The following is a 25,402-nucleotide window of genomic DNA, read 5'->3' as shown; positions in this document are numbered from 1 at the left end:
CAGTCTCTATTCAAGCGTAAGTTAATTGTATCTAGTTTGCAAATTAATTCCAATTCAGCAGTCTATCCTTGGAGTCTGTTTTTGAAGTTTTTTTGTTGAAGAATTGCAACTTTTAGGTCTGTAATTGAGTGACCAAAGAGATTGAAGTGTTCTCCAACTGGTTTTTGAACGTTATAATTCTTGATGTCTGATTTGTCTCCATTTATTCTTTTACGTAGAGACTGTCCAGTTTAGCCGAGGTACATGGCAGAGGGGCATTGCTGGCACATGATGGCATATATCACATTGGTGGATGTGCAGGTGAACGAGCCTCTGATAGTGTGGCTGATGTGATTAGGCTCTATGATGGTGTCCCCTGAATAGATATGTGGACACAGTTGGCAACGGGTTTTGTTGCAAGGATAGGTTCCTGGGTTAGTGGTTCTTTTGTGTGGTTGCTGGTGAGTATTTGCTTCAGGTTGGGGGGCTGTCTGTAAGCAAGGACTGGCCTGTGTCCCAAGATCTGTGAGAGTGATGGGTCATCCTTCAGGATAGGTTGTAGATCCTTGATGATGCTTTGGAGAGGTTTTAGTTGGGGGCTGAAGGTGATGGCTAGTGGCGTTCTGTTATTTTCTTTGTTGGGCCTGTCCAGTAGTAGGTAACTTCTGGGTACTGTTCTGGCTCTCTCAATCTGTTTCTTCATTTCAGCAGGTAGGTATTGTAAGAAAGCTTGATAGAGATCTTGTAGGTGTTTGTCTCTGCGTGAGGGGTTGGAGCAAATGCGGTTGTATCGTAGAGCTTGGCTGTAGACAATGGATCGTGTGGTGTGGTCTGGATGAAAGCTGGAGGCATGTAGGTAAGTATAGCGGTCAGTAGGTTTCCGGTATAGGGTGGTGTTTATGTGACCATCGCTTATTAGCAGCGTAGTGTCCAGGAATTGGATCTCTTGTGTGGACTGGTCCAGGCTGAGGTTGATGGTGGGATGGAAATTGTTGAAATCATGGTGGAATTCCTCAAGAGCTTCTTTTCCATGGGTCCAAATGATGAAGATGTCATCAATGTAGCGCAAGTAGAGTAGGGGCATTAGGGGACGAGGGCTGAGGAAGCGTTGTTCTAAGTCAGCCATAAAAATGTTGGCATGCTGTGGGGCAATGCAGGTACCCATAGCAGTGCTGCTGATTTGAAGGTATACATTGTCCCCAAATGTGAAATAGTTATGGGTGAGGACAAAGTCACAAAGTTCAGCCACCAGGTTAGCCGTGACATTATCGGGGATAGTGTTCTTGACGGCTTGTAGTCCATCTTTGTGTGGAATGTTGGTGTAGAGGGCTTCTACATCCATAGTGGCTAGGATGGTGTTTTCAGGAAGATCACCAATGGATTGTAGTTTCCTCAGGAAGTCAGTGGTGTCTCGAAGATAGCTGGGAGTGCGGGTCGCTTAGGGCCTGAGGAGGGAGTCTACATAGCCAGACATTCCTGCTGTCAGGGTGCCAATGCCTGAGATGATGGGGCTTCCAGGATTTCCAGGTTTATGGATCTTGGGTAGCAGATAGAATATCGCAGGTCGGGGTGTGTCTGTGTGGATTTGTTCTTGTGCTTTTTCAGGGAGTTTCTTGAGCAAATGGTGTAGTTTCTTTTGGTAACCCTCAGTGGGATCAGAGAGTAATGGCTTGTAGAAAGTGGTGTTGGAGAGCTGCCTAGCAGCCTTGTGTTCATATTCCGACCTATTCATGATGACAACAGCACCTCCTTTGTCAGCCTTTTTGATTATGATGTCAGAGTTGTTTCTGAGGCTGTGGATGGCATTGTGTTCTGCACGGCTGAGGTTATGGGGCAAGTGATGCTGCTTTTCCATAATTCATGTTGTAGGAGTGCTTCAGGTGCAGTGCACTTGAGGGAGTGGCAGAATGGAATCCATTGTAATAGTATCTCATTCCTGCTGATTAAGGAATAGTTTAAGGGAGTCTGACCTATTCATACTGTCTGGAATTATATTAGCTAGCAGTTGTGGTCTAGGCTAGGACACCAAAGTGAAGATAGAAAATAGCAGTGTAACTGCAAGTTGACTCTAAACTCCTGTTTCTGTTCTTTACACGCTCCTGCTGAAAGGAGGAGGAAAAACCTGATCACACTTGAAAATAAATGCCACATAATCTTGGGAGAAAAAGGAGAACTTGGTATCTCTGTCCGCCGTTAGTAACTTGCTGAGAAAGGGCCCCATCCACCTCCTTTCATTCCCTTTCATAATATTTGTGGCATCTGAATTGTCAGGAAAAAAAGGACATTTTAATTTCTAATTATTGCTGCCTTTGCAACAGTTTTCCTTCAGCAAATAAAATATATGTAGATAATCTGCCTCTGCTCTAGTGGGTTGAATCAGTAGTTGTGTTAATATCAGTTCACTTTTTTTTATGATTTGGGAAAGTTGGCAACACCTTTTTTTTTTTTTGAGACAAACAGTTTGTCAGATATGACACACAGAAAGAAATGGTATTCAGGCAGTGTGTGTATGTGGGGAGTGAGTGTTGTCTGAAAGTATCGTAACAACAGTGATATGGCAGCTTCTCCCCTTAAATATGAAGTAACAAGAGATCCTTAGATTCAAAGATTGATACTTGCTTTTGATTGTAAAGCAGGGGGATGCTTTGGCTCTTAGTGCATTTTGCTTGTGTTCATTCCATAAAAATCTGTATTTTGCACTGACCCTTCTATCCCTAAATCCTAACAGGAATGTTGCATCTTCCACCAGTTAGTCATCCTTGCTTTTCAAGGAAAATGTGACTTCTTGATTTCTCTTAGCACTGATCTCTGATCATATTGCAGATTACCCTCAATTGCAGGGATAATAGATGTACAGGAAAACCAAAGCAGACTACAGACAATTATGGAGTTTAGAGTCATGGGAGCTGTAAGCAACAAAAGGTGACTGGCCCCAATAAAAGTGAAGTCCTACATCCAGATAGAGGAAATAAGCAGCCCAAATAGAGAGTGGGGGGTAGGAAATGTAACTCAGCAACTGTTCCCATTCATTAAAGGGATTTTTTCCATCCTGTTTCATTAATACTATGCTAACATTGTTTTCATTACATCAGTCTCTAACTTTCACAGGCAAGTTTGGAATTGCGTGGCTGGGAGAGGAGGTGTGCAACAGAGGGGTGCTCTCTTAATAAATGGTCCACACTATGAATATATTTGAGAATTGTTCTGTAGTGACACCTATACAAGAGACCACCTTTATGAGAATATTCAGTCAAGAGACTACCCCAGAATATTCACTGATACCCTGAGTACAACTCTGCTGCACCTGTAATAGAAAACTATCTCCAATAAGTTAAGGATTTGTCAGTCCCTTGAGTGGTTGATTCAGACAAGTTTCATTATATTAAATACCTGAAATGTTTTTAGAAATACAGTGGAACCTGCTTAAAACTAAATTGTATCTAGTAAATCTATAGTGACGCAAAACTGGTTGAAATTCTGTGGCCTGTATTGTGCGAGATGTCAGAGTAGACAATCATAATAGTCCTTTCTGGCCTTAAAATATATGAATATAGGAAAACAAAATTTCCACATTGTTCAGTGTTTTGAAAAATTATACAAGTTGCAGTGACCCTTCGCCGGGGCTGGCTTTAAGCATTAGCAAAGCCCTGTAACTTATGGGCCAGCACTCACTCTCTCCTGGCCGGTGGGACCAGAATGAGAGGCAGCTTATAGCCTGGATTTCCACTCTGCTGCCCCCATCTTTTTCTGGAGAGGAATTTCATGCTGCTTAAATTGAAATTCTGGGGTGAGGGAGAGAAGGGGATTAATTGCTTCGCTATAAGAAAGTTTCATTATACCTGTTAAAAATGTATCTCTAGTTTACTTAAGTGAATCTGATGTGTATGAAGTGGTTTCATATATGCTTTCTACCCAAATATACTCAAATACAAGGTATAGCAACTTTGAAGAGTCTTCAGCCTCTCATGCTGTCATAAGACTGTTTCGATAGCTGCTCCATTCTTAATAATTCACTATTATGTGTAAGATGCCTTTTGAAAAATACTGGTGATTTACTTGTAACTAGATCTAATGTTCAATAAGTCCTATGTGTTACACAGTATTCTTGCTTTAAAGATTTTTATTTAGCAAAGTTGGGATGATGGTCAGATCTTCTTCTGGGATATTGAAGAGGAGGAGGTGGTAGTGTTATATGCTAGGAAAATTAATTTGTTCATCAGTCTGGAACTACCAAATCCTTCCTCCAGGCAAGTGAAATGTAATTGTTTCATGCTGAACTCAGTGCTGAGGTGCATTGATGAGTGTATCTGATCTGAAACTGAAAACTAAAACTGGCATATGAAATGGATGATTATCTGCTCAGCCAGCCACTTTGGTGAATTTTCTTTTCTGGCTACCTTCAGCTAGTACCATTCTGCACTTCAGGAAGAGAACATATGGTTAATTACATATGTACATTGCCCTTCCCCTCCCCCATCCACTTTGGAGTGCAGCTCCTTTAGAGGAAATGAATGGGAGTGGGATGAGAACAGTTTTAATTTTCAGCCTCCTGTCTGAGGTGCTGGTCTGTTGCTTCTCTTGAGATTTTTAAGTGCAGGTTGGATCAGCAGTGTGTCCTTGAAGGAAAGAAATGACATGCATTCTTTATATGGGAGCCTTCCTTCTGCCATGATGTCATGTTTTTGGCAGTGAGAAACAATGGCAGTAACAGTAGTTCATCCTCTTCAGCCCCGTTATTGATCCATATCAATTTCTGTTTTGAGACAAACTTATTTTTGGTCACTTAATTTGTCTTTCGAAATGTTATCTTCTATTTTGTATCATAGGTTCAGTTTTATATTTAAGAAATCAAAAGTAATGGATATAATCTGTATAATGCTCTTCTGTGCTTCATACTATCATTACACCACCTCTGTAGTTTCAGGCATTGTCAGATTAGTTAGTTGAATTTTTATATAAATCTTTTAAAAATTAACATACTCTTTTTAAAGCTTAGAAACTGAATTATGAGTTGCTAATTGGGGGTTTCCTTTTGGTCTGTTTGTAAAGTACTGTTATGTCCTGCCTCTCAGGTGGAATTCTAGTCCTATTTCATTTAGTCTTGTTCATAGGCAAGCCTTCTCTTTCAGTTTGGTCCTCCCTTCGTAATAGGAAAGGCATGTAGCTTCCTCTTCCATAGCATTCAAATAATTGTGGGCCATGAAAACCCTTTTAGCCGGAGACCTCAGGTGCACAATTAATTTAATCAGAGGGAGGAAATGAAACGTGAGGAGATTGTTTTGAACTGCATATAGAAGTCACACGCATTTGACTTTTCTCTTCTTGGGCAGGCAAAGAGCAGGATAAGGAATGCATCACTTTGTAATCTGGATGTGTATCATGTACTTGGTAGCCCCAAAGTCATCTCTGTTCGCAAACCACACTTAAGTAAACCACCAATGTGGTGATTTTTGTGAATTTTTGATAAGGTGAATATAGGTGTGAATTGAACATAGGACTGGGAGCCAGGTGCTCCAAACTTCTGGTTCTGGCTCTGTCACTGACAGCCTTTATGGAATTGGACAAATTATTTAACGTCTAATTCTCAGTTTCCTTAAATGGAGAATTCTTTCTCTCCTGTTGTCCGTTAAAGATTAATACTTGTAAAGTGTCTCAAAGATGAAAATCACTATGAAAGTATTAATATTTTATTATTATGGACTGAGGCCTAATACTAGTATGATTTTGGCCACAGAATAGACAGTTCACTTTCTTATTGACGAAAATTGTTCCTTTTCTGTCATCACACTTGATCTCCCACATTTTCTTCCTCTGCTATGCACAGTCCAAAGGGGAGCCAATTTTCTGTCATATATTAGGAACAGTTCCTAATCTGTTAAGAATGAATACATTTTCAGGGATGTAGTATTAGTGGAGAGATTTTCCACAGCAGGAGCTAGTGTGAGAGTGAGTATAATGAACTATTTGCTTTGTGCCCTGTTAGTGCATTGGCCCAAAGATATAGTCTGTGTATAACTGTATATTATGTATTTTAGAATATGACCAGGAATAGTAGCTGTGTAAGAGGGTGAAGACTCTAATTCTTGCAGTCTGCCAGAATTCAGGTTGGTTTAGTTGTACCATTTGCTTACTTTGCTTGGGACTGATAGCCTTAATTTTTCTAACCCATTTTATATAAATGCTAAACAGGAGGGTTTGTTTTCTTTAGAAATGTTGGGATAAAATCTCATTCCTACACAGATGTGGAACAGATTGTAATCTCTTCAGTGGCACAGCTTTTAAAATCTTGCAATCTCCAGCAGCTCCATTTTCTAATTTAGTTTATAAAAGCAGCAAGTAAGGATTAGATTTGCATGTGAGAGCCCATGTTCTCAAAAACCGAACAGTGGGAAATATGTGGGGGACAGCATGCAAGTGCAGGGTGACAAATGATATAGAAGGATTTAGAAGTTCCCAGGATTGGTTTAACCCATAAAATCTGAGAGAATGTTAGGGAGTGATGCTCTACTCTCTGTGATGCTCCCCACAGGTACTTAGGTACTTCACCACCACCGCCTGCCCTTAATGCAAAGCAGTTTTACCTGCTGTATCTCAGCACCCTGAAACCAACAGCTTCTGGCCACAGCAAGCACTGACTTCCAGATCTCTGCAGACCTCTGTGCTCCTCTGAAAGCCATCCCCCTCTGTAGTATCCAGCCAGACACTAGAAACTCTCAGAAATAACCAGGGAAGCTGTCTCCGAAGAGACAATGTACACACACAGTTTGACTGGCACAACTCAGGACCATATCCTTTATGATAACACAACACTGGAATCTACTTATAATGAAAACACTTATGTTTATTTATAAAGATTAAGATTTTTAAGAGATAGTGAGCAAGAACAACAGATTACAAGTAAAACAAAAGGAATAACATGTTTCTTAGAGTTTAAACTTAATTCTGACAGGCTAAATTTTTGTCTAAAGCAATTTCTCACCGAGAGCAATCTCCCAGTGTCACTAGCCCACGTGACCAGATCAAACTTTCATGAATGCAAAAAGCACTGTCCTTTTGACTTCCTCATTGAAGGATAAGAAAGGGGTCATTTCCCTTTCCTCATATGGTCCAGTAAACTGTTGAAATGTCCCTTTTGAAGTGCACCCCCAGATAAGACTCTTCTCCCATGTTGCTTGTTCAATGTGCTTCCCCCACTGTTGGTTTAACATATTCCTGTCAACCATTTTTCCCGTTGTCTTCCTGTGCAAATTGGACTTCCATTGTGTTGGCTATACCATGCTTAATTTACATCAAAGACCGGGATAGGTGAATAGCTATGCTTATATCTGGCAGAAGACCTGTTTGTTCACTCTGCCTTGTTATAGACTTTAAAACATAATTTCAGTGTGTATATATACGCTTCTTTATATAGTGTCAGTAGGTACATTTCACAGTGATATTAATGGCTAGTGTGTCATTGGCTTTCGTTTAATATCTTATAAAACACTTTTTGGGTAATTACTGAGAAAGCAGTGCTTTGTTGTCTAGTGAGTTTATCAGATCAGATAGGAGCTTGGTGATATAGACTAGTGAACCCGTTCCCAACTGGCACCAAAGGACCTCTGTATCACACCCTCTGTGGCTGATTTTACTAGTTTATTAGTTGGGAATTTATCTTACTTATGGATTGAGTTGCGATAATTTACAGTGTTAGTGGGCTCAGATACAGTTCAATTGGGCAGCAAGCCTGAGGCTGCTCATAAAGTAGGGATTGCACAGCTGCAGGGAAGACAGCAGGTGTGAGGAGGGGCAGCTATGCAACTGAAATATCAGTTACCAGTAAAGATTGGTGTGGAGAGATGCAAGGAACTCCGTTTCCCCACAATCTAAGGAGGGAGTTGAATGTGCTGGCTCCACAGCACCACTTTCTAGTTTAGGGGAGCAAGAAATCAAAATTGGAAAGCTAGTCTTGGTTTTGTGCATGGTACTGTGTGAAATTAGGTTTGCTTCTGTTCATGTTATGGTGGGACGGGAGTCCACATCACAAATTGCTGTAATCTCATTCAATTCTTTTTTTCATCCCCGTTGACGGTCTGAGTGACCAAGAACTGATAGATGAAGAATGAATTCTGTGCTTGTTCTTTTAAGTCTTTACTGCAAAGTTGACCTGAGTCCCTAACTTGAGTCCCATCCACATACAACCCTTAACCTGAGTGTAGTTGTGCTTTCAACTCCAGTTGGCTGACCCATCGGGGGTATAGGCTAAAACTCAAATTAGCAGAACTGGTCAGTTGCTAACATGATGACTGAAATGTGGATGCAGGCTAGCACCACTCAAGTGGCACTAATCTTACAGTGCCTTTCTATCCACATGGTGGGGGGAACTGTGGAAAGGATTGGCAAATTCTCCCACAATTCAGTGGGAAAGAACTTATAAAGTGGCTAAGCTTACTGTAAGTAAATGGAACCCTGGGCTATGCCCCCAGAAGTCTGTTCCCCACACATCAGTGCCAGTGTGAGCACAGCAGCTTGAGCATTGTTTTGAGGTGTCTGCTCTCACTTGAGCTGGGCTAAGTCAAGAGGAATAACTTGAGTTTAGATAAAAAGAAAAGGAGTACTTGTGGCACCTTAAAGACTAACCAATTTATTTGAGCATAAGCTTTCGTGAGCTACAGTTCACTTCATCCACTGAATGCATCCGATGAAGTGAGCTGTACTACTCCTTTTCTTTTTGCGAATACAGACTAACACGGCTGCTACTCTGAAACTTGAGTTTGGATAACTCAGGTTAACTCTGCAGTGAAAACATACCTAAGTTGGGGTTTCTGCACTTTTGTGCCTGGAAGTAGAGGAGGAGGGGGAGTAGTATGTACTGAGTCCTTGTGCTCTACCTTTTCTGCTGTTTCTATGACTGTCCATCTGGTACTGATCACCAGAACAATTCATGTAAAGGCTTTTAAAAGATATAGGTTCAATCTGAAAGGCAGTTTGGCTGCAGGAACAATTGGGTACATAAGAACATAAGAATGGCCATACTAGGTCAGACCAAAGGTCCATCCAGCCCAGTATCCTGTCTGCCGACAGTGGTCAATGCCAGGTGCCCCAGAGGGAGTAAACCTAACAGGTAATGATCAAGTGATTTGTTTTAAACCTGCTGCCCATTAATTTCATTTGGTGGTCCCTAGTTCTTATATTATGAGAACAAGTAAATAACTTTTCCTTATTCACTTTCTCCACATCGCTCGTGATTTTATAGACCTCTATCATATCCCCCCTGAGTCTCCTCCTTTCCAAAATGAAAAGTCCTAGCCTCTTTAATCTGTCCTCATATGGGACCCATTCCAAACCCCTAATCGTTTTAGTTGCCCTTCTCTGAACCTTTTCCAATGCCAGTATATCTTTTTTGAGATGAGGAGACCACATCTGAACGCAGTATTCAAGATATGGGTGTACCATGGATTTATATAAGGGCAATAAGATATTCTCCGTCTTAGTCTCTCTCCCTTTTTTAGAATAGAACCTCAGTTGCCACATTCAGATCAGAGACTTGTGCCAGTTGGTAAATTTCCATGCTGTTCAGCCACTCCCAAGTTCCAAGTCACCAGCAAAGGCAAATAACCTATTGTAATCACTGGAGTAGCAGCAGTTTGGCCTGAACATGTAAACAGTGGTGTATAAACATTTCCATTGGATGAAGAAGGTTTATTAGCAAGATGAGACGTCTGCATTTCTTAAAGATGATGACACTCTTTTTTTCTTCCGAAAAACTTAGGTGGTAGAATTTTGCCTGCAGTGGTTTCTTATAGTTACAGGCAAAAAGGAGTGGAAAAGTACGTACTTTTTGACCATGTCCTGGTAGAGGCAGGCAGTAAAGGCAATCTAATTAAAATATTCTCCATCAATAATTAACAGTTATCAGATTAATCTTTGCTCTGTGACTGAGACACTGAAAATCTTTTCCCATTGCTTCTTCTCTTCAGGCTCTTAAAATCAAAAAAGGACATGTTAAGTGTTACCCAGTGACCAAAAATTGACAGGCCAGCAGTAGTTTAGCTGAAAGGCCTCACCAGCTCCTCTCAATTTTCATGTAAGTGGAGTTGCTCTAGAGGTGACTTACAGTCTACTGGTAAAAGAAAAAGGGAGATTGCAAATGGAGTACGGAGTTGTAAATAAGAGTTATCAGTACAATATGTTGGAAATAAAAAAAATCTCAGGAAATGCACACGCATGAATGTTCTTCAGAGCTTTCCATTACCCAGTTTTTAGGGCACAATCTCCATAAATAATATAAGGAAGTCTAGCAGAATCATCTTAGCAAATCAGTAGATAACAAGGCTTTTTATGCAGCAAAGTGAGAGACTAAATTTTGTCTTATATCATTCTCTACTTTGTGTTTAGGAGACTTTTTCCAAGGTGTTTTGAGTCTTCAGGAATAATTTTTTTAGCCTCGCCTAGCCTAGGAAAATTAGGATCTGTTTGTCAGTGTAGCCTCACCAGTGCTAGCAATGGCGGAGGTGCAGTGTGGATGTGAGACCAGCATATATATATTCTCCCCCCCCTCCTTTGTTTGGTTGTAAGTACAATCCCGTGAATTTGTCAAAATCTTTCTAAAAAGATGTTTTGACTTCTGCTACGTGTCCATTTTCGTAAGCAGGCATTTTGTGTTGACATTTAAATGGTCAGAAGTAGGTCTAGAAATTAATAACTCATTGAGGTGAATGTTGTAAGGAGTGGGGGCCATCTTAGCTGATTTGGCTGGCAAGGCTGGACAGTGCTACAGTATACGAAGTTCACATGAAGGATAGAAATGTTTTTCACAATGACAGTTCAAATTCTGTCTGAAGATCTTAAAATGGCAAGATCTTCAAGTTTAATATTTGCGTCAATTTAGATTAGTGTGGTAATAGTTTAACCACCTTGCAGTGTGCTGCCTCCAGGACAGTAGTTGGCCAGGTAGAAGTGGAATTCTTTCTAACAAATTTATAATTTTGCAGTTGCCTTGGACATGTCTTTCTCTTCTCAGCTTTTATGCGGTGGAGTGAGTTTTGTTTTTTTTTAAGTTTGGGCCTGTCTCGTAACTGTCCAAGCACCAAAGTGTGGGTCACATGTTTCTTCAGTCCTCTTGACCCTATCCCTTCTGTTGCTCATAATATTTTCTGTTGCACATTCCCTACATTTTTCAGCCTTGCTCTGTTACTTCATAATGGCTCCAGGACTGTCAGGTCTGAAGCCTGTACAGTGAGAAGCAGAGGCTGTTTTTTTTCCAGAGATGATGTGATAATCTGCCACTGACTGCAGTCATTTCTTCCACCTCTTTAGTGTGGTGGTGGTGATGTTTTTGTAGCCCTTACGATGAACAGAAATGTATTTTGGAGTAGAAAGCAGAATAAAGTTTTGTATCTGAGGCTATGTCTACACTACTGCGGTAAGTCAACCTACGCTATGCAACTCCAGCGATGTGAATAACGTAAGTCTCCCATCGACTTACCTTACTCTTTTCGTTGGGGGTAGAGTACATGGGTTGACTGGAGAGCGATCTGCTGTCGATTTGGTGGGTCTTCATTAGACCTGCTAAATCGACTGCCAGTGGATTGATCTCAGAGCGTTGATCCCGGCTGTAGTGTAGATGTAGCCTGAGTCCTTTGTATGGCTACTCATCATTTTATTATGAAAGTTATATGTATGGAGGATGGATGTGAGTGAGGAGAGCCCACATTTAGTGGTTGGAAACCTGTTTCCATCCTTACTGTCTTCTCATTAAGATGGCAGGCTTTAAGGAGGATCTGAAATAATGACTAACCTTAGTTTCTGGTCCGCCTTAGTTAGTGTTTCTGCTGTATGTTCATGTTCAGTCTATGGCACCAAGCAAAAATAGGGGTTTTTAACGCTCACATGTTTAACTCAACATCTCACATAAGGTTTCAAGAAAAAGTCTGCAGAAATATAAGATTTCTGTTGCAATCTTGGCAAAGTCATGCCATGTATGCTGCTTTTGTCTTCTCTTCTCTTTTCTGTTTGGATGGGTAACATGAAGAAATAAACTAGTCATCATGTTCTCCCAGATTCCTCATTCTATGTTTAGGGCTTGACTGGTTGAGGGAGAGGCAGCTTGTGTACTGAATATTGTTGGCACTCAAGGTCTCAAGACAGTGTGGTCCTTGGAACAGAAAGATCAACAAAACTGAACTAGAAGTGATACTTTGGCAGTGCTAAGGGTGCAACTGCCAAAATGGTAGGTGGTATTTACCTGTTTCAATCCTACTTTTGTCAATGTGTGTACCAAAATACTTAAAGGTAGTGACAAAAAACCCTCTGGGAGGAACTCTGTCTCATGCTAAAACAGAATGTAGGCTGTTTTGTGTATGAAGAGCCTTGAATTTGTGTTCGTTTTTTCCCTTTTCAGTGATCAGAGGTTGCTGCTGGCATGGAACCAACCTGTGTTTGTTTGTGGGAACTGTAAGCAAGGTATGTATAAACATATTTCTCCTCTACCCTCTCCAGTCTTATACCTTTGTTTTCAAACCTATTTGCTCTTTTGAACTATATCTTTAAATTTACCGTTGCTTTGTTGGCACTGATGGTCACTGTCATTGCCCTACTCCACTGAAGATGGAATTTTGGAAATCTATATAGACATGAGACCTGACAGCTTCCCAGAAGAGATAAAAACACAGGACACAGCTATACTAGTACCATGTCAAGTGTAAACAGACTTTGACATTCTGTTGTAGTTACATCTAACGCTGAGAGCATCCATTTTTTTCTAGTCCATAAGAAAGTTAGTTGTACCTTGCTGAAGAGCCCAGTTTGTATTGTTTTGTCCAAACAACCTTGTTTCTACCCATACTGTTTCAGCTGCTGGTCTCAGTACAGAGAAGTGTGTTAAATACAGTATGTTCATATGGGATGTTTTCCTGTACTGAGACTGTTCTATATAAATTCTTATACCATGCTTGTATCTGAACGCCTTTATGGTAGGTAGGCTGGCTCACTCAGTTGTACACAACCAGGTGATTCTGTCTACACAGAAGAATTGCCATATTAGAACTCAATTATGGCCTGGCACTTGTGATATAAACCTGCCCAAAAGAAGGGATGATGCAGGGAAGGCCTCAGGATCAGGAGCCATGTGTTAAACAATCATTTTTGGCCATAGGCTAAATGTAGTCATCTGTATCTGTTACAGCCTGGTTACTAACTTGATAAAAGTTTATTGTAGTGGAGTCCAAAGAGGCAGAAAAGCATTAGTTCATTTCTAGTAGCACTGACAGGAAGGCTGTAAAGCCAGGCTTAAGGCTTGTTTTAGATTTCTCCAATGTTCTGGTTCAGTATTACTCCTTTTTTTTGGAGGGGGAAAAAGAGCCAGCCTATTTGACTGTAGTGGAGGCTGAATCCTTTACCGCAGAACTGGTAAAGTATGGGCAACACCAATGCAAACTTCTCCCACATTATTTATTACCCATTTATTCTCCACCAGTGTGCCTTAGGCCTCAAGTGATAGGGCCACGTTTAGGGTTGAGAAGAATAAATTTCCCTGCCTATTGAGTCCTTAATACCTTTGGCTAACAAACCAATCATTTTGGGTGGAATGTTAAAATGTTCTAAAGGAGTGGTGGGAAGTCCTCGGGATGCCCGTCAGGGTAATCCGCTGGCAGGCTGCAAGACAGTTTCTTTACATTGACCATCCACAGACACGGACGCCCACAACTCCCAGTGGCTGCATTTTGCTGTTCCCAGCCAATGGGAGCTGCGGGAAGCGGCGGCCTGCACGTCCCTGCGGCCTACGCAGCTTCCTGCAGCTCCCATTGGCCAGGAACGGCGAACCATGGCCACTGGGAGCTGCGGGTGGCCGTGCCTGTGGACGGTCAATGTAAACAAATTGTCTCGCGGCCCGCCAGTGGATTACCCATATGGGCTGCAGTTTGCCCACCACTGTTCTAAAGCATACCAGGATCATTGCTGCAGATGAAACTGCCTAGACAGTTGCAATAGCTGGAAATCCATAGGTTGATGTAGGCAGGTGTCACAATGGAAATAAAAGGAGTAAAAGATCTTGGATAATTTGGTATCATATTCTGGCCTTGATATTGAAATAGATGTCATGTTAGTATTCAGAGAGCTGAAAACCATACTGAAGAAACTGGGATTCCAAATTGGGGACCACTGAGGGGGAAGGTAGGGAAGTTAAACTCAGATTGGTGTAACTCCTGGGGATTCCACAGCATGTGAGATTCTCATGATTAGAGAGGGTGAATGGGCCTAGAAAACTTCTGGCAGTCTCTGCTCTTGACCACACAGATGGGTTAGTCTGATTTTAAAAAAACTTCAGGGAATATACCTCTTCAGTACCTGTAAATTAGTATTCCTCCAAATCCTCTGCTTTCCACAGTAAAGGTCTTGTATTAATAACTCACCAGCCTATGTGAATGAAATAAACCTGGCCCTTTGCTATGCTCTTGGATGGTAGTGGTTGCTCTAGAATGCCAGAGAAAATTATTTTATACTATGGCTGAAACCTTTAAAGGAATATTGCACAAAGTGGGCAGTAAATTGTACACAAACAATATTTGCGCTGTGTATAAATGGGATTAGATGCTCATTTGGTGACTTTTACCAGTTCAAGGTTTAATAGATTGCTGCTCTTGAATTGTAAGGAATTCTTCCCCTCACACCCACTGCAGGGCTTTAGTACAGACTTTGATGGGAAAAGGAGGTTATTTTCATGTTTTTGAGCAGGATTAGTTTTAGTAAATTCCACATCATGAGTTTCCTAAAACTGTGACAAGTGACACTTCTGATACCGCAGTCCTTTGTTTTTATGTCCACCCAGGCTTCTGTTGCAATGTTTGAAGAGTTTGAAAGCCACAGAATGCCTTCTATAAGCATTGGATTATGAAATGTATTTGAAAATATTTGGGATTCTGGTCTGTATTTCTGAACCTGCTATTCATGTGTTCAAGAAATAAATGGTCATTTGACAATTATTTTTATGAGCTTTTGTTTAAACCTTTATTACTGCTGGACTGAGTAAAATGAATGTGAATTTTTTTGAGGAAAATTTCTATAGAGCATTAGAAATATGGTCCTGGATGAGAGTGGGTTTTTTAAGGCTAATGAGGAAATTGCCTTTATCTACATGGATTTATCAGCCATTGTACAGATGATGCTGTTTTTGATGCAGTTACGCAGACATGCTCATTCTTGCTCCTTCTCCTTCTAAGCCCTAACAAACAGCTGTTCAGACCTTTTAGTCTGATAAGATTTCTTGCTATTTCCTTGCTGGCCCCAACATGTTTTGTTTTGGATCTTATATTGGCAGATTTGCTCAAGGCAACAGTGAAAAGATTTCAGGTGATCTTCAAAGATGGCCTGTCCCCTACTCTTTAAGGTAATTGGGGCAGGATACAGTCGTGGCACCACACCCATCTGTTCCTTATCAACTTTTCTGTTTGCATGTGTTGCAAGAATGTGTTTTTTGTTTTGTTTTTTGTTTTTTAAATGAAGGCCTGGAGGATGGTGACTCAAGGAATCAGGGATGGGATAAACACAACCTTTCACCTTGGAGTCACTGGTCTAATCCAGCCTATGGTTGATAGTAACTGAAAATGGTTCATTTGCTTTTATGAAATGAGTTGATCACAGTCCTGTTCCCAGAGGACCAGTGTCTGAATTTTATATTAACATATAATAATAATAAAAAAATTGCGCTAATTAATAGATCATGTCACGGGCATTCTCTGCAGCAGAGGCTGAACTCATTTACTTTAAGGTGAGTTCCCCGATGTCAGAGATGATGCACGCTGTCGAGATGCGGAGTTTGTGAGAAGCTTGCACTACTGCTGCCTGTGCTATAGTATAGACAGCTATGGTGTCAGTCTTCAGGCCAATCTGCCCGGACCTAAATTTGCTGGAAAAATAGTCCTGTCTCCATGTGTTGCCTACTTGCAATCTAAGTGGAAGTATACTGAATACTTTCCTTACTATATGATTTTGGAGACCCTTGTGGGGGTAACTTCCTTCATATCCAAAGATAAAAGGAAGGACTGAGAATTGCTTCACTTCTGGAGAACCTCTTACTGGGCAAGCCATGGATTGACATTGACTTAGTGTGGCTAGAATGGAGGGAAATGGAAGGAGGCATATTGAAAGAAGTGGGTGAGCTAGCAAATTAACATTAACCAATCCCTCTACGATAGTCTTGTATCTGATTTCTTTAAGTCAGTGGTCTCCAGCCTTTTTACGCCCAAGATCACTTTTTGAGTTTAAAGGCAACCCAGGATCTACCCCGCCCCTCCCCAAAGGCTCGCCCCACTCACTCCACCCCCCCCCCCGTCACTCGCTCTCCCCCACCCTCACTCGGTTTCACCGGGCTGGGGTGGAGTGTGGGAGGGGATGTGGGCTCTGGGCTGGGAGCGAGGGGTTTGCAGTGTGGGAGGGGGCTCTGGGCCGAGCCTGGGGCAGGGGTGGCCATCTGAGCTTGAGAAGGAGCCAGAATTTACCAATGTACATTGCTAAAGAGACACAGTAATACGTCAGCAGCCCCCCATCAGCTCCCCCGCTCCCAGCACCTCCCACCCACCATCAACCCTGCTGATCAGAACCTCCCCCTCTCTCCCGACTCCTCCCGATCAGCTGTTTTGTGGCATGCAGGAGGTTCTGGGGTGGGGGGAGGAGCAAGGGCACGGCAGGCTCAGGGGAGGGGGAGGGAAGGGTTGGAGTGGGGGCAGGGCCTGTGGCAGAGCCAGGGGTTGAGAGGTGAGCATTTCCCGGCACATTGGAAAGTTGGCACCTGTAGCTCTAGCCCCGGAGTTGGTGCCTATACAAGGAGCTGCATATTAACTTCTGAAGAGCTGCGTGTGGCTCTGGAGCCACAGGTTGGCCACCCCTGCAGTAGGCGGTGAGGGGTGCAAGCTCTGGGAGGGAGTTTGGGTGCAGGAGGGGGCTACAGGCTGGGTCAGAGTGTTGGGGTGGAGGACGGGGTGCTGGCTGGGGGGGTCAGGGCTGGGGTTTGGGCTGCAGGAGTGGGTTTGGGGTGCAGGCTCCGGGAGGGGGCTCTGGGCTGGGGGTTGGGGTATGGCCTCCTGCTGGGCAGCACTTACCTCTGGCAGCTCCTGGTTGGTGGTGCAGCGTGGCTGCCACTAAGGCAGGCTTCCTGCCTGCCTGCCTACCCCAGCCCCACACCTCTCCCAGAAGGGGTCAGTGTGCCCCTGTGGCCCCTGGCGGGGGCGCGGGTGGGCAACACATGGTAATGTGCGCTGCCCCTCTCTGCAGGTACTGCCCCCACAGCTCCCCGTTCCTGGCCAATGGGAGCTGCGGGGGCGGTGCTTGGAGGCAGGAGCAGTGCGTGGAGGGATACCCCTGCCCCCCCCAGGAGTGGCGTGGGACCGGGGCAGGCAGGAAGTCTGTCTTAGCAGCAGCCCCGCTGTGCTGCAGGAGATTGCGATCATCTGGGAGACCCTCTAGGATCGACCAGTTGATTGCGATCGACCAGTTGGTGACCACTGGTTTAAGGGATGCTGTGTCTGAGTTTGAAATTCAGAATTTGTTGTCAGCCACAAAAAGTCCCATTGGGGGATTTTCTTGGAGACAATTTGGATATTTAATTGCTTTCTCCTTCAGATCATTAAACAGTGTTTCATGGCTAACAGAAATCTTGGAAACCAGGACTTGGTTTCACTCGAATATGCATATAGCTGTCTTCAAGCAGCTTCAGAGCAAGGGAGGGTATTTTTACCAAGAAGCAGTCAGGAACTGGGACAGTTAGCTCTGAAAGATTGTATAGTATGTCTTTAGAAAAACTCTCCACTGAAGACATTTGTGTAAAATACTACATTGGGGAGGCAAGTGGGAACAGAAGTGTTGCTTCCCATCCGAACTTTCTTAACCAAAGAGGATTTCCTTACTTCTCTGTCTCTTATTTTTGGAATTGAGGAGAAAATCTGATCAGGGTTAAATTCCTGTAATAGCCTCATGTCCTTTGTTTTTGTGTAAATACCATGTTCTTCTGTGGCTGGGATTCCAGTGGTGTCTGAGCAAGCCTGTGCTTCCTTATAGAGTGCACACATGATCTTTGTTTTATAACTGTTTCCTGTGTTTTACTTTACTATGACTATCTGAAGTCCTGAACAATCTGGCACAAGACTCTGTACTTAGAGCTATATAAGTGATCAGATATTCAATGGCAGTTGCTTTTGGAATTTTGTATAATCTTTCCAAAACATTTTAGACTCTGTGGCTCAGTCTTCCCTTCTCTCTGCCCCAGCAGCCTTCAGCTTCACCAGTTTCTTTGCTCCTTTGTAGCTTTGGCAACCATTAGCCAATTAATTATCAATGTAAGTTAAAAAAAAATTTAATGGGATAGGGGACACAGACATTTCAGAACTTAGTAGTGTAGCAGCTGAGCAACCATAGGCCACTACATTTACTATGATTAGCCACTGATATTTGTGGATAATAAGCAGAGCACACACGAGAATTTATTTAGCAGTATCTCAATTTAACATATTGCTGATGCTGCCATTTGCTTCAGATTTCCCTTCTCCTGGATTATTCTGCTGAGTTGTGATGATCTGGAGGCACTGATGCCTCTGGGCACAACATGACTGTGTCTCTTCCTTCTGTTCATTCATCTCAAAGCCTGATCCACTTAAAACCACTCTGCTCCAAGATTACCTCTTCTTTTGGCTGGCTGATCACAGCTGGCACAATCGTTTAACAGAAGGCTGTTCTTAAGTTTTAAAAAAAAGTGACTACCTCTTCCTAAAATAGCCCAGCTGTACATGCATGCTGCTGCTGTTAGCTGCTCCAGGTTGCTTAGCAATTCTTAAATTGATAGAAATTGCTGTTACTCTGGCAACACTGCAAATACAAACAGATTTCAAGGAGAAAAAAATGGGAAATGCTGTTCATAGCAGTATTGTCACTTGACTGGGAAAACATATGGTGGGTTTTTCTTTCTTCCTCTTTTCACCTCCCCCCATTTTTGAATCTGTTTTGTCCTGAAGGGTTTCTGTTAGTATTTACTGGCATTTCATACTGGGGAAGCTATTGCTGTTTTTTTAATTAATTAAAATATTCAGTGTTAAGGGCTGAATTCCTTCCCTACTATGTGAAACTATCACTGAAACCCGTGGGAGGTCCATGCATTGAGCATCTACAGCACTGGGACTCTAATGAATGTGTGTATGTATTTGGCTAGAGAGACTGTAGGACCACTTGATCTCTCTCTTTCTCCCTGGAAAGTAGTCCACTTCTCTCTGGCAGTATGTTAGTCTCCAGCAAGTTTATCAAAAAATATTATTGATACCTATGTAACAATCCCAAATCTTGAAATTTGTGTGGCCTCTACTATAGGCTAAATTTCAGAGTAGCAGCCGTGTTAGTCTGTATCCGCAAAAAGAAAAGGAGTACTTGTGGCACCTTAGAGACTAACAAATTTATTTGAGCATAAGATAAGTCTCTCTTGAATTTGGAGTGGTCTGATGCATTCAAAACCCAGAAGAAAATGGGGTATAATCAACCCCTGGGGGGAGAGGACTGTCTTTTTTTCTCATTATCTGCATGACCAACACTCCAGTTTTCATTGACTGATTCCAGAGATAATTGTTTCTGTCCTTAAATGGAGAGTTGTTGTGACCCAAGTCTTTTGACTGAAAGGGAAATAGGGTTAAAATCTCAGAAGACTCTCATTCCCCAAAACTCTTATTGGCTCCTTATTTTTAGGTAAGGATTCTCCATCAATCTTCTGGCTCAATTCAGTTCTTCATGATGTTGTATATTTGTCTCTGTGCAAAATACTCTTATTTTTTTTAAAAAGAGTGACAGCACAACAAAAATTTTAAATATTTAATTATCTTCTAAATATTAATGTGTGTAACTGACAGCTTACTGTAAAATGCTCTTGTTGTGCATGTGGCATGAGGGATTGCTACTGAAAAGATCAAGCTTCTGGCTATAGAAGTCAAGATTCAGCATCTTTTGCATACAGCATTTGAAGCACCATACCAAATTCTGTCAAACAAAACTAACTTTTAACAAACCACCACACTTTCTTCTTCCCTAGGTGATGGTTGAATCTCATCAGTCTTTGCATCCTAGTATTCGCAAAATACCTGCTTTTCCTGAGACTTGTAGGGACAATGACTGTCAGGGGCACTCAAGATGCAATGAGCCTGGGTTGCTGCATTTGTCAGACTGCTGTTTTTCCTTTTCAGTCACCGTAAAATGGTCCACAATGTGGAACAGAACCCCACAAAAGGGAGACACCCTCTAAATCCCTGACTGCATTGTATTTAATTCTTATAGAGTAATCCATTTGCTCTCATTGCTCATATCCGTTTGAAAGTAGCACTTATGTTTCTGTTAAAGATGAAATGTACTTAGGAAGGTGTAGGCATATTTTAAATAAAGTGTGATGTAAAACCAAATACAGTACTTCATATTGCAGCAGACTTGTTTCACTTCACTAGAGTCTTGTCAGAACAAGCACTGATTTCCTTTGACTTCTTCATAGTCTTTTCTGCTTCCACCTTCTTTCCCTTGCTTGTTCTGATTAGACCATGACCTGGGATCCGAGGGATGAATATATGACAACATAGCTGAAATAACTCAGTATGCAATTTGCCACCAGTTCTCAGTATTTATTTGTGCATGTGCTGTGTTTGCAGTGTTGTAGCCATGTTGGTCCCAAGATAGAAGAGAGACAAGGTGGACAAGTTACTAAGCATTCTTCTGAGAAAAAGTTACTACAACTTAGTACTTTGGTATTAGTTTTCAAAGTGCTTTGCAAACATTAATCATCTCTGAGATGGGGGAAGAAAGGGAAATGGAAGCAAAGTAATTGAAACCTTGCCTACAAAAGGGGAATGGGAAAACAGTTTGAACCAATTTCAAACTGGTTCAGGTTAATAGTTTATGTGCTGGCCATTTGGATCAATATACATGCCAAGAGTGGGAAGGCTGTGGAAATTTTTAACTAAAAAAGTTTCTGTTTTTCTTGATTGAACAGTAAGTTCTGCACCAGATTTAGGGCTTGGCTATGCTTGCGAGTTCGAGCGCATTAAAGCAGCCCCAGGCGCCCTAACTCATGACGTGTCCACACTGGCAAGGCACGTAGAGTGCCCGGACTCCGCGGCTGGAGCGCCCCTGGTAATCCACCTCGACAAGAGGCATAAAGCTTGCTGCGCCCCAGCTGGAGCGCTGCAACGCCAGTGTGGATGCCCTGGTCTGTTAATGCGCTCTGATTGGCTTCCAGAAGTGTCCCACAATGCCTATTCTAGCCACTCTGGTTATCACTTTGAACTCTACTGCCCTGCCCTCAGATGACCAACTGTCAGACCCACCCTTTAAATTCCCTTGGAATTTTGAAAATCCCCTTCCTCTTTGCTCAGCAAGGCTTGGAGTGTTCTCAGTGAATCTTTGCAGGACCATGCCTCCACGCGCCAGGCTATCCCCAGTATGGAGCAATGGCGAGGTGCTGGTCCTCATCAGTGTTTGTGGGGAGGAAGCTGTCCAGTCCCAGCTGCGCTCCAGCCATAGGAATTACGATACCTTCAGGCAGATATCAAGGGACATGATGGAAAGGGGCCATGACTGGGACACACAGCAGTGAAGGGTTAAAGTGAAGGAGCTGCGGAATGCCTACCGCAAAGCCCACAACGCAAACTGCTGCTCCAGTGCTGCCCCTGCGACCTGCCGTTTCTACAAAGAGCTGGACACAATACTTGGGGCTGACCCCACCTCCACTCCGAGGCCCACCACGGACACTTCAGAGCCCAGTTCAACAAGGCAGGAGGAGGAGGAGGAGGAAAGCGGGAGCGAGGGTGCTGAGGAGGAGGGAGACACCCTGGCATCCCTAGAGGCATGCAGCCAGGAGCTGCTCTCAAGCCAAGAGGAAGGTAGCCAGTCACAGTGGCCGGTGCTTGGGGAAGGACAAACACCCGAGGAAGTGCCCGGTAAGCGGCTTTTATTTCGGGAAGGAATTTGTTCGGTGCGGGCACTTGGGGCGAGGAGGGTTAGGGCTGCATGCGTGCCTAGATGCGGAATAGGGCGTTGATGTGCTCTCTCACACTGTGGTAATTGGCCTCAGTGATATCTTCAAAGGTCTCATGCAGAAGCTGGGCAATGCACTTGCACAGGTTCCTTGGGAGAGCTACTGTGCTCCTTGTCCCAGTCAGGCTAACATGTCCGCGCCACTGTGCCGTGAAGGGTGGGGGAACCATTGCTGCACACAGGCAAGCTGCATATGGGCCAGGGCGGAAACTGCATTGTAGTAGAAGACCCTCCCTTGTTTCCCAGGTCACCCTCAGCAGCGAGATATCTTCCAGGATGAAATCCTTTGGAAAATGTGGGGACAGTGTTCAGTATAGGGGCCCCCTGCAGCTGTTGGCTCTCCCCAAGGCACAGTACCCCAGAGGACAGTACGACAGTGAAACAATCAGTCCCCCTCGACCCTGTGCTTGCTGATCATTTTGGGGCTCCTGTGGGTTATGTGCGCTCGCTTTGGGATCGGCAAATTCTGCTATTGTGTAGACTGTGCTTGTCTTTAAGTATGGACGAATCATTGCTCTCTCTTGTGTGAACAATGCTGCCTCTGTTAAGTGTTGCATTTTGCCTTTACAGATGCAACCTTGAGATCTCAGCCATCTGTGTTATCACCAGCCGAAAGACTCCAAAGAATTAGTAAGAGGCCACGTAGAAGCAAAGAGGACATCATAGAATCATAGAATATCAGGGTTGGAAGGGACCTCAGGAGGTCATCTAGTCCAACCCCCTGCTCAAAGCAGGACCAATCCCCAGCTAAATCATCCCAGCCAGGGCTTTGTCAAGCCTGACCTTAAAAACTTCTAAGGAAGGAGATTCCACCACCTCCCTAGGTAACGCATTCCAGTGTTTCACCACCCTCCTAGTGAAAAAGTTTTTCCTAATATCCAACCTAAACCTCCCCCACTGCAACTTGACACCATTACTCCTTGTCCTGTCCTCTTCTACCACTGAGAATAGTCTAGAACCATCCTCTTTGGAACCACCTCTCAGGTAGTTGAAAGCAGCTATCAAATCCCCCCTCATTCTTCTCTTCTGCAGACTAAACAATCCCAGTTCCCTCAGCCTCTCCTCATAAATCATGTGTTCCAGTCTCCTAATCATTTTTGTTGCCCTCCGCTGGACTCTCTCCAATTTATCCACATCCTTCTTGTAGTGTGGGGCCCAAAACTGGACACAGTACTCCAGATGAGGCATCACCAATGTCGAATAGAGGGGAACGATCACGTCCCTCTATCTGCTGGTAATGCCCCTACTTATATATCCCAAAATGCCATTGGCCTTCTTGGCAACAAGGGCACACTGTTGACTCATATCCAGCTTCTCGTCCCCTGTAACCCCTAGGTCCTTTTCTGCAGAACTGATGCCTAGCCATTCGGTCCCTAGTCTGTAGCGGTGCATGGGATTCCTCCGTCCTAAGTGCAGGACTCTGCACTTGTCCTTGTTGAACCTCATCAGATTTCTTTTGGCCCAATCCTCTAATTTGTCTAGGGCACTCTGTATCCTATCCCTACCCTCCAGTGTATCTACCTCTCCTCCCAGTTTAGTGTCATCTGCAAACTTGCTGAGGGTGCAATCCACGTCATCCTCCAGATCATTAATGAAGATATTGAACAAAACCGGCCTGAGGACCGACCCTGGGGGCACTCCACTTGATACCGGCTCCCAACTAGACATGGAGCCATTGATCACTACCTGTTGAGCCCGACAATCAAGCCAGCTTTCTATCCACCTTATCGTCCATTCATCCAGCCCATACTACTTTAACTTACTGGCAAGAATACTGTGGGAGACCGTGTCAAAAGCTTTGCTAAAGTCAAGGAACAACACGTCCACTGCATTCCCCTCATCCACAGAGCCAGTTATCTCGTCATAGAGGGCAATTAGATTAGTCAGCATGACTTGCCCTTGGTGAATCCATGCTGACTGTTCCTGATCACTTTCCTCTCCTCTAAGTGCTTCAGAATTGATTTCTTGAGGACCTGCTCCATGATTTTTCCAGGGAGTGAGGTGAGGCGGACTGGCCTGTAGTTCCCCGGATCCTCCTCCTTCCCTTTTTTAAAGATGGGCACTACATTAGCCTTTTTCCAGTCGTCCGGGACCTCCCCTGATCGCCATGAGTTTTCAAAGATAACGGCCGATGGCTCTGCAGTCACATCCGCCAACTCCTTTAGCACTCTCAGATGCAGCGCATCCGGCCCCATGGACTTGTGCTCGTCCAGCTTTTCTAAATAGTCCCAAACCACTTCTTTCTTCACAGTGGGCTGGTCACCTCCTCCCCATGCTGTGCTCCCCAGTGCAGCAGTCTGGGAGCTGACCTTGTTCGTGAAGACAGAGGCAAAAAAAGCATTGAGTACATTAGCTTTTTCCACATCCTCTGTCACTAGGTTGCCTCCCTCATTCAGTAAGGGGCCCACGCTTTCCTTGACTTTTTTCTTGTTGCTGACATACCTGAAGAAACCCTTCTTGTTACTCTTAACATCTCTTGCTAGCTGCACCTCCAGGTGTGATTTGGTCTTCCTGATTTCACTCCTGCGTGCCTGAACAATATTTTTATACTCTTCCCTGGTCATTTGTCCAATCTTCCACTTTTTGTAAGCTTCTTTTTTGTGTTTAAGATCAGCAAGGATTTCACTGTTAAGCCAAGCTGGTCGCCTGCCATATTTACTATTCTTTCTACACATCTGGATGGTTTGTCCCTGTAACCTCAATAAGGAGGTTTAAAATACAGCCAGCTCTCCTAGACTCCTTTCCCCCTCATGTTATTTTCCCAGGGCATCCTGCTCATCAGTTCCCTGAGGTTGTCAAAATCTGCTTTTCTGAAGTCCAGGGTCTGTATTCTGCTGCTCTCCTTTCTTCCCTGCGTCAGGATCCTAAACTTGACCATCTCATGGTCACTGCCTCCCAGGTTCCCATCCACTTTTGCTTCCCCTACTAATTCTTCCCAGTTTGTGAGCAGCAGGTCAAGAAGAGCTCTGCCCCTAGTTGGTTCCTCCAGCACTTGCACCAGGAAATTGTCCCCTACGCTTTCCAAAAACTTCCTGGATTGTCTGTGCACCGCTGTATTGCTCCCCCAGCAGATATCCGGGTGATTGAAGTCTCCCATGAGAACCAGCGCCTGCGATCTAGTAACTTCTGTTAGTTGCTGGAAGAAAGCCTCATCCCCCTGATCCAGTGGTCTATAGCAGACTCCCACCTCAACATCACCCTTGTTGCTCACGCTTCTAAACTTAAACTAGAGACACTCAGGTTTTTCCGCAGTTTCACACTGGAGCTCTGAGCAGTCATACTGCTCTCTTACATACAATGCAACTCCCCCACCTTTTCTGCTCTGCCTGTCCTTCCTGAACAGTTTATATCCATCCATGACAGTACTCCAGTCATGTGAGTTATCCCACAAAGT

At 43.5% G+C, this 25,402-nt stretch overlaps 1 protein-coding gene across 5 annotated transcripts in view; it reads left to right on the top strand.

The window, feature by feature from the left end:
* Window positions 1–25,402, top strand: part of MRTFA (myocardin related transcription factor A) — a 195,778-nt gene that overhangs the window by 31,448 nt on the left and 138,928 nt on the right. For 3 of the 5 annotated variants that reach the window (XM_074941656.1, XM_074941661.1, XM_074941659.1), the window contains exon 2: window positions 12,362–12,423. In XM_074941656.1, coding sequence (XP_074797757.1) covers window positions 12,362–12,423 — 62 coding nt within the window. Of the gene's footprint in view, window positions 1–12,361; window positions 12,424–15,277; window positions 15,347–25,402 lie in introns of all 5 variants that reach the window. The other 2 variants (XM_074941658.1, XM_074941657.1) reach the window with 1 other exon arrangement.

The sequence above is a fragment of the Natator depressus genome, chromosome 1, assembly GCF_965152275.1.
Source record: "Natator depressus isolate rNatDep1 chromosome 1, rNatDep2.hap1, whole genome shotgun sequence".
Lineage (NCBI taxonomy): Eukaryota > Metazoa > Chordata > Testudines > Cheloniidae > Natator > Natator depressus.
The sequence above is the reverse complement of the archived record's forward strand: the minus strand, read 5'-3'. Positions and strand labels throughout refer to the sequence as shown.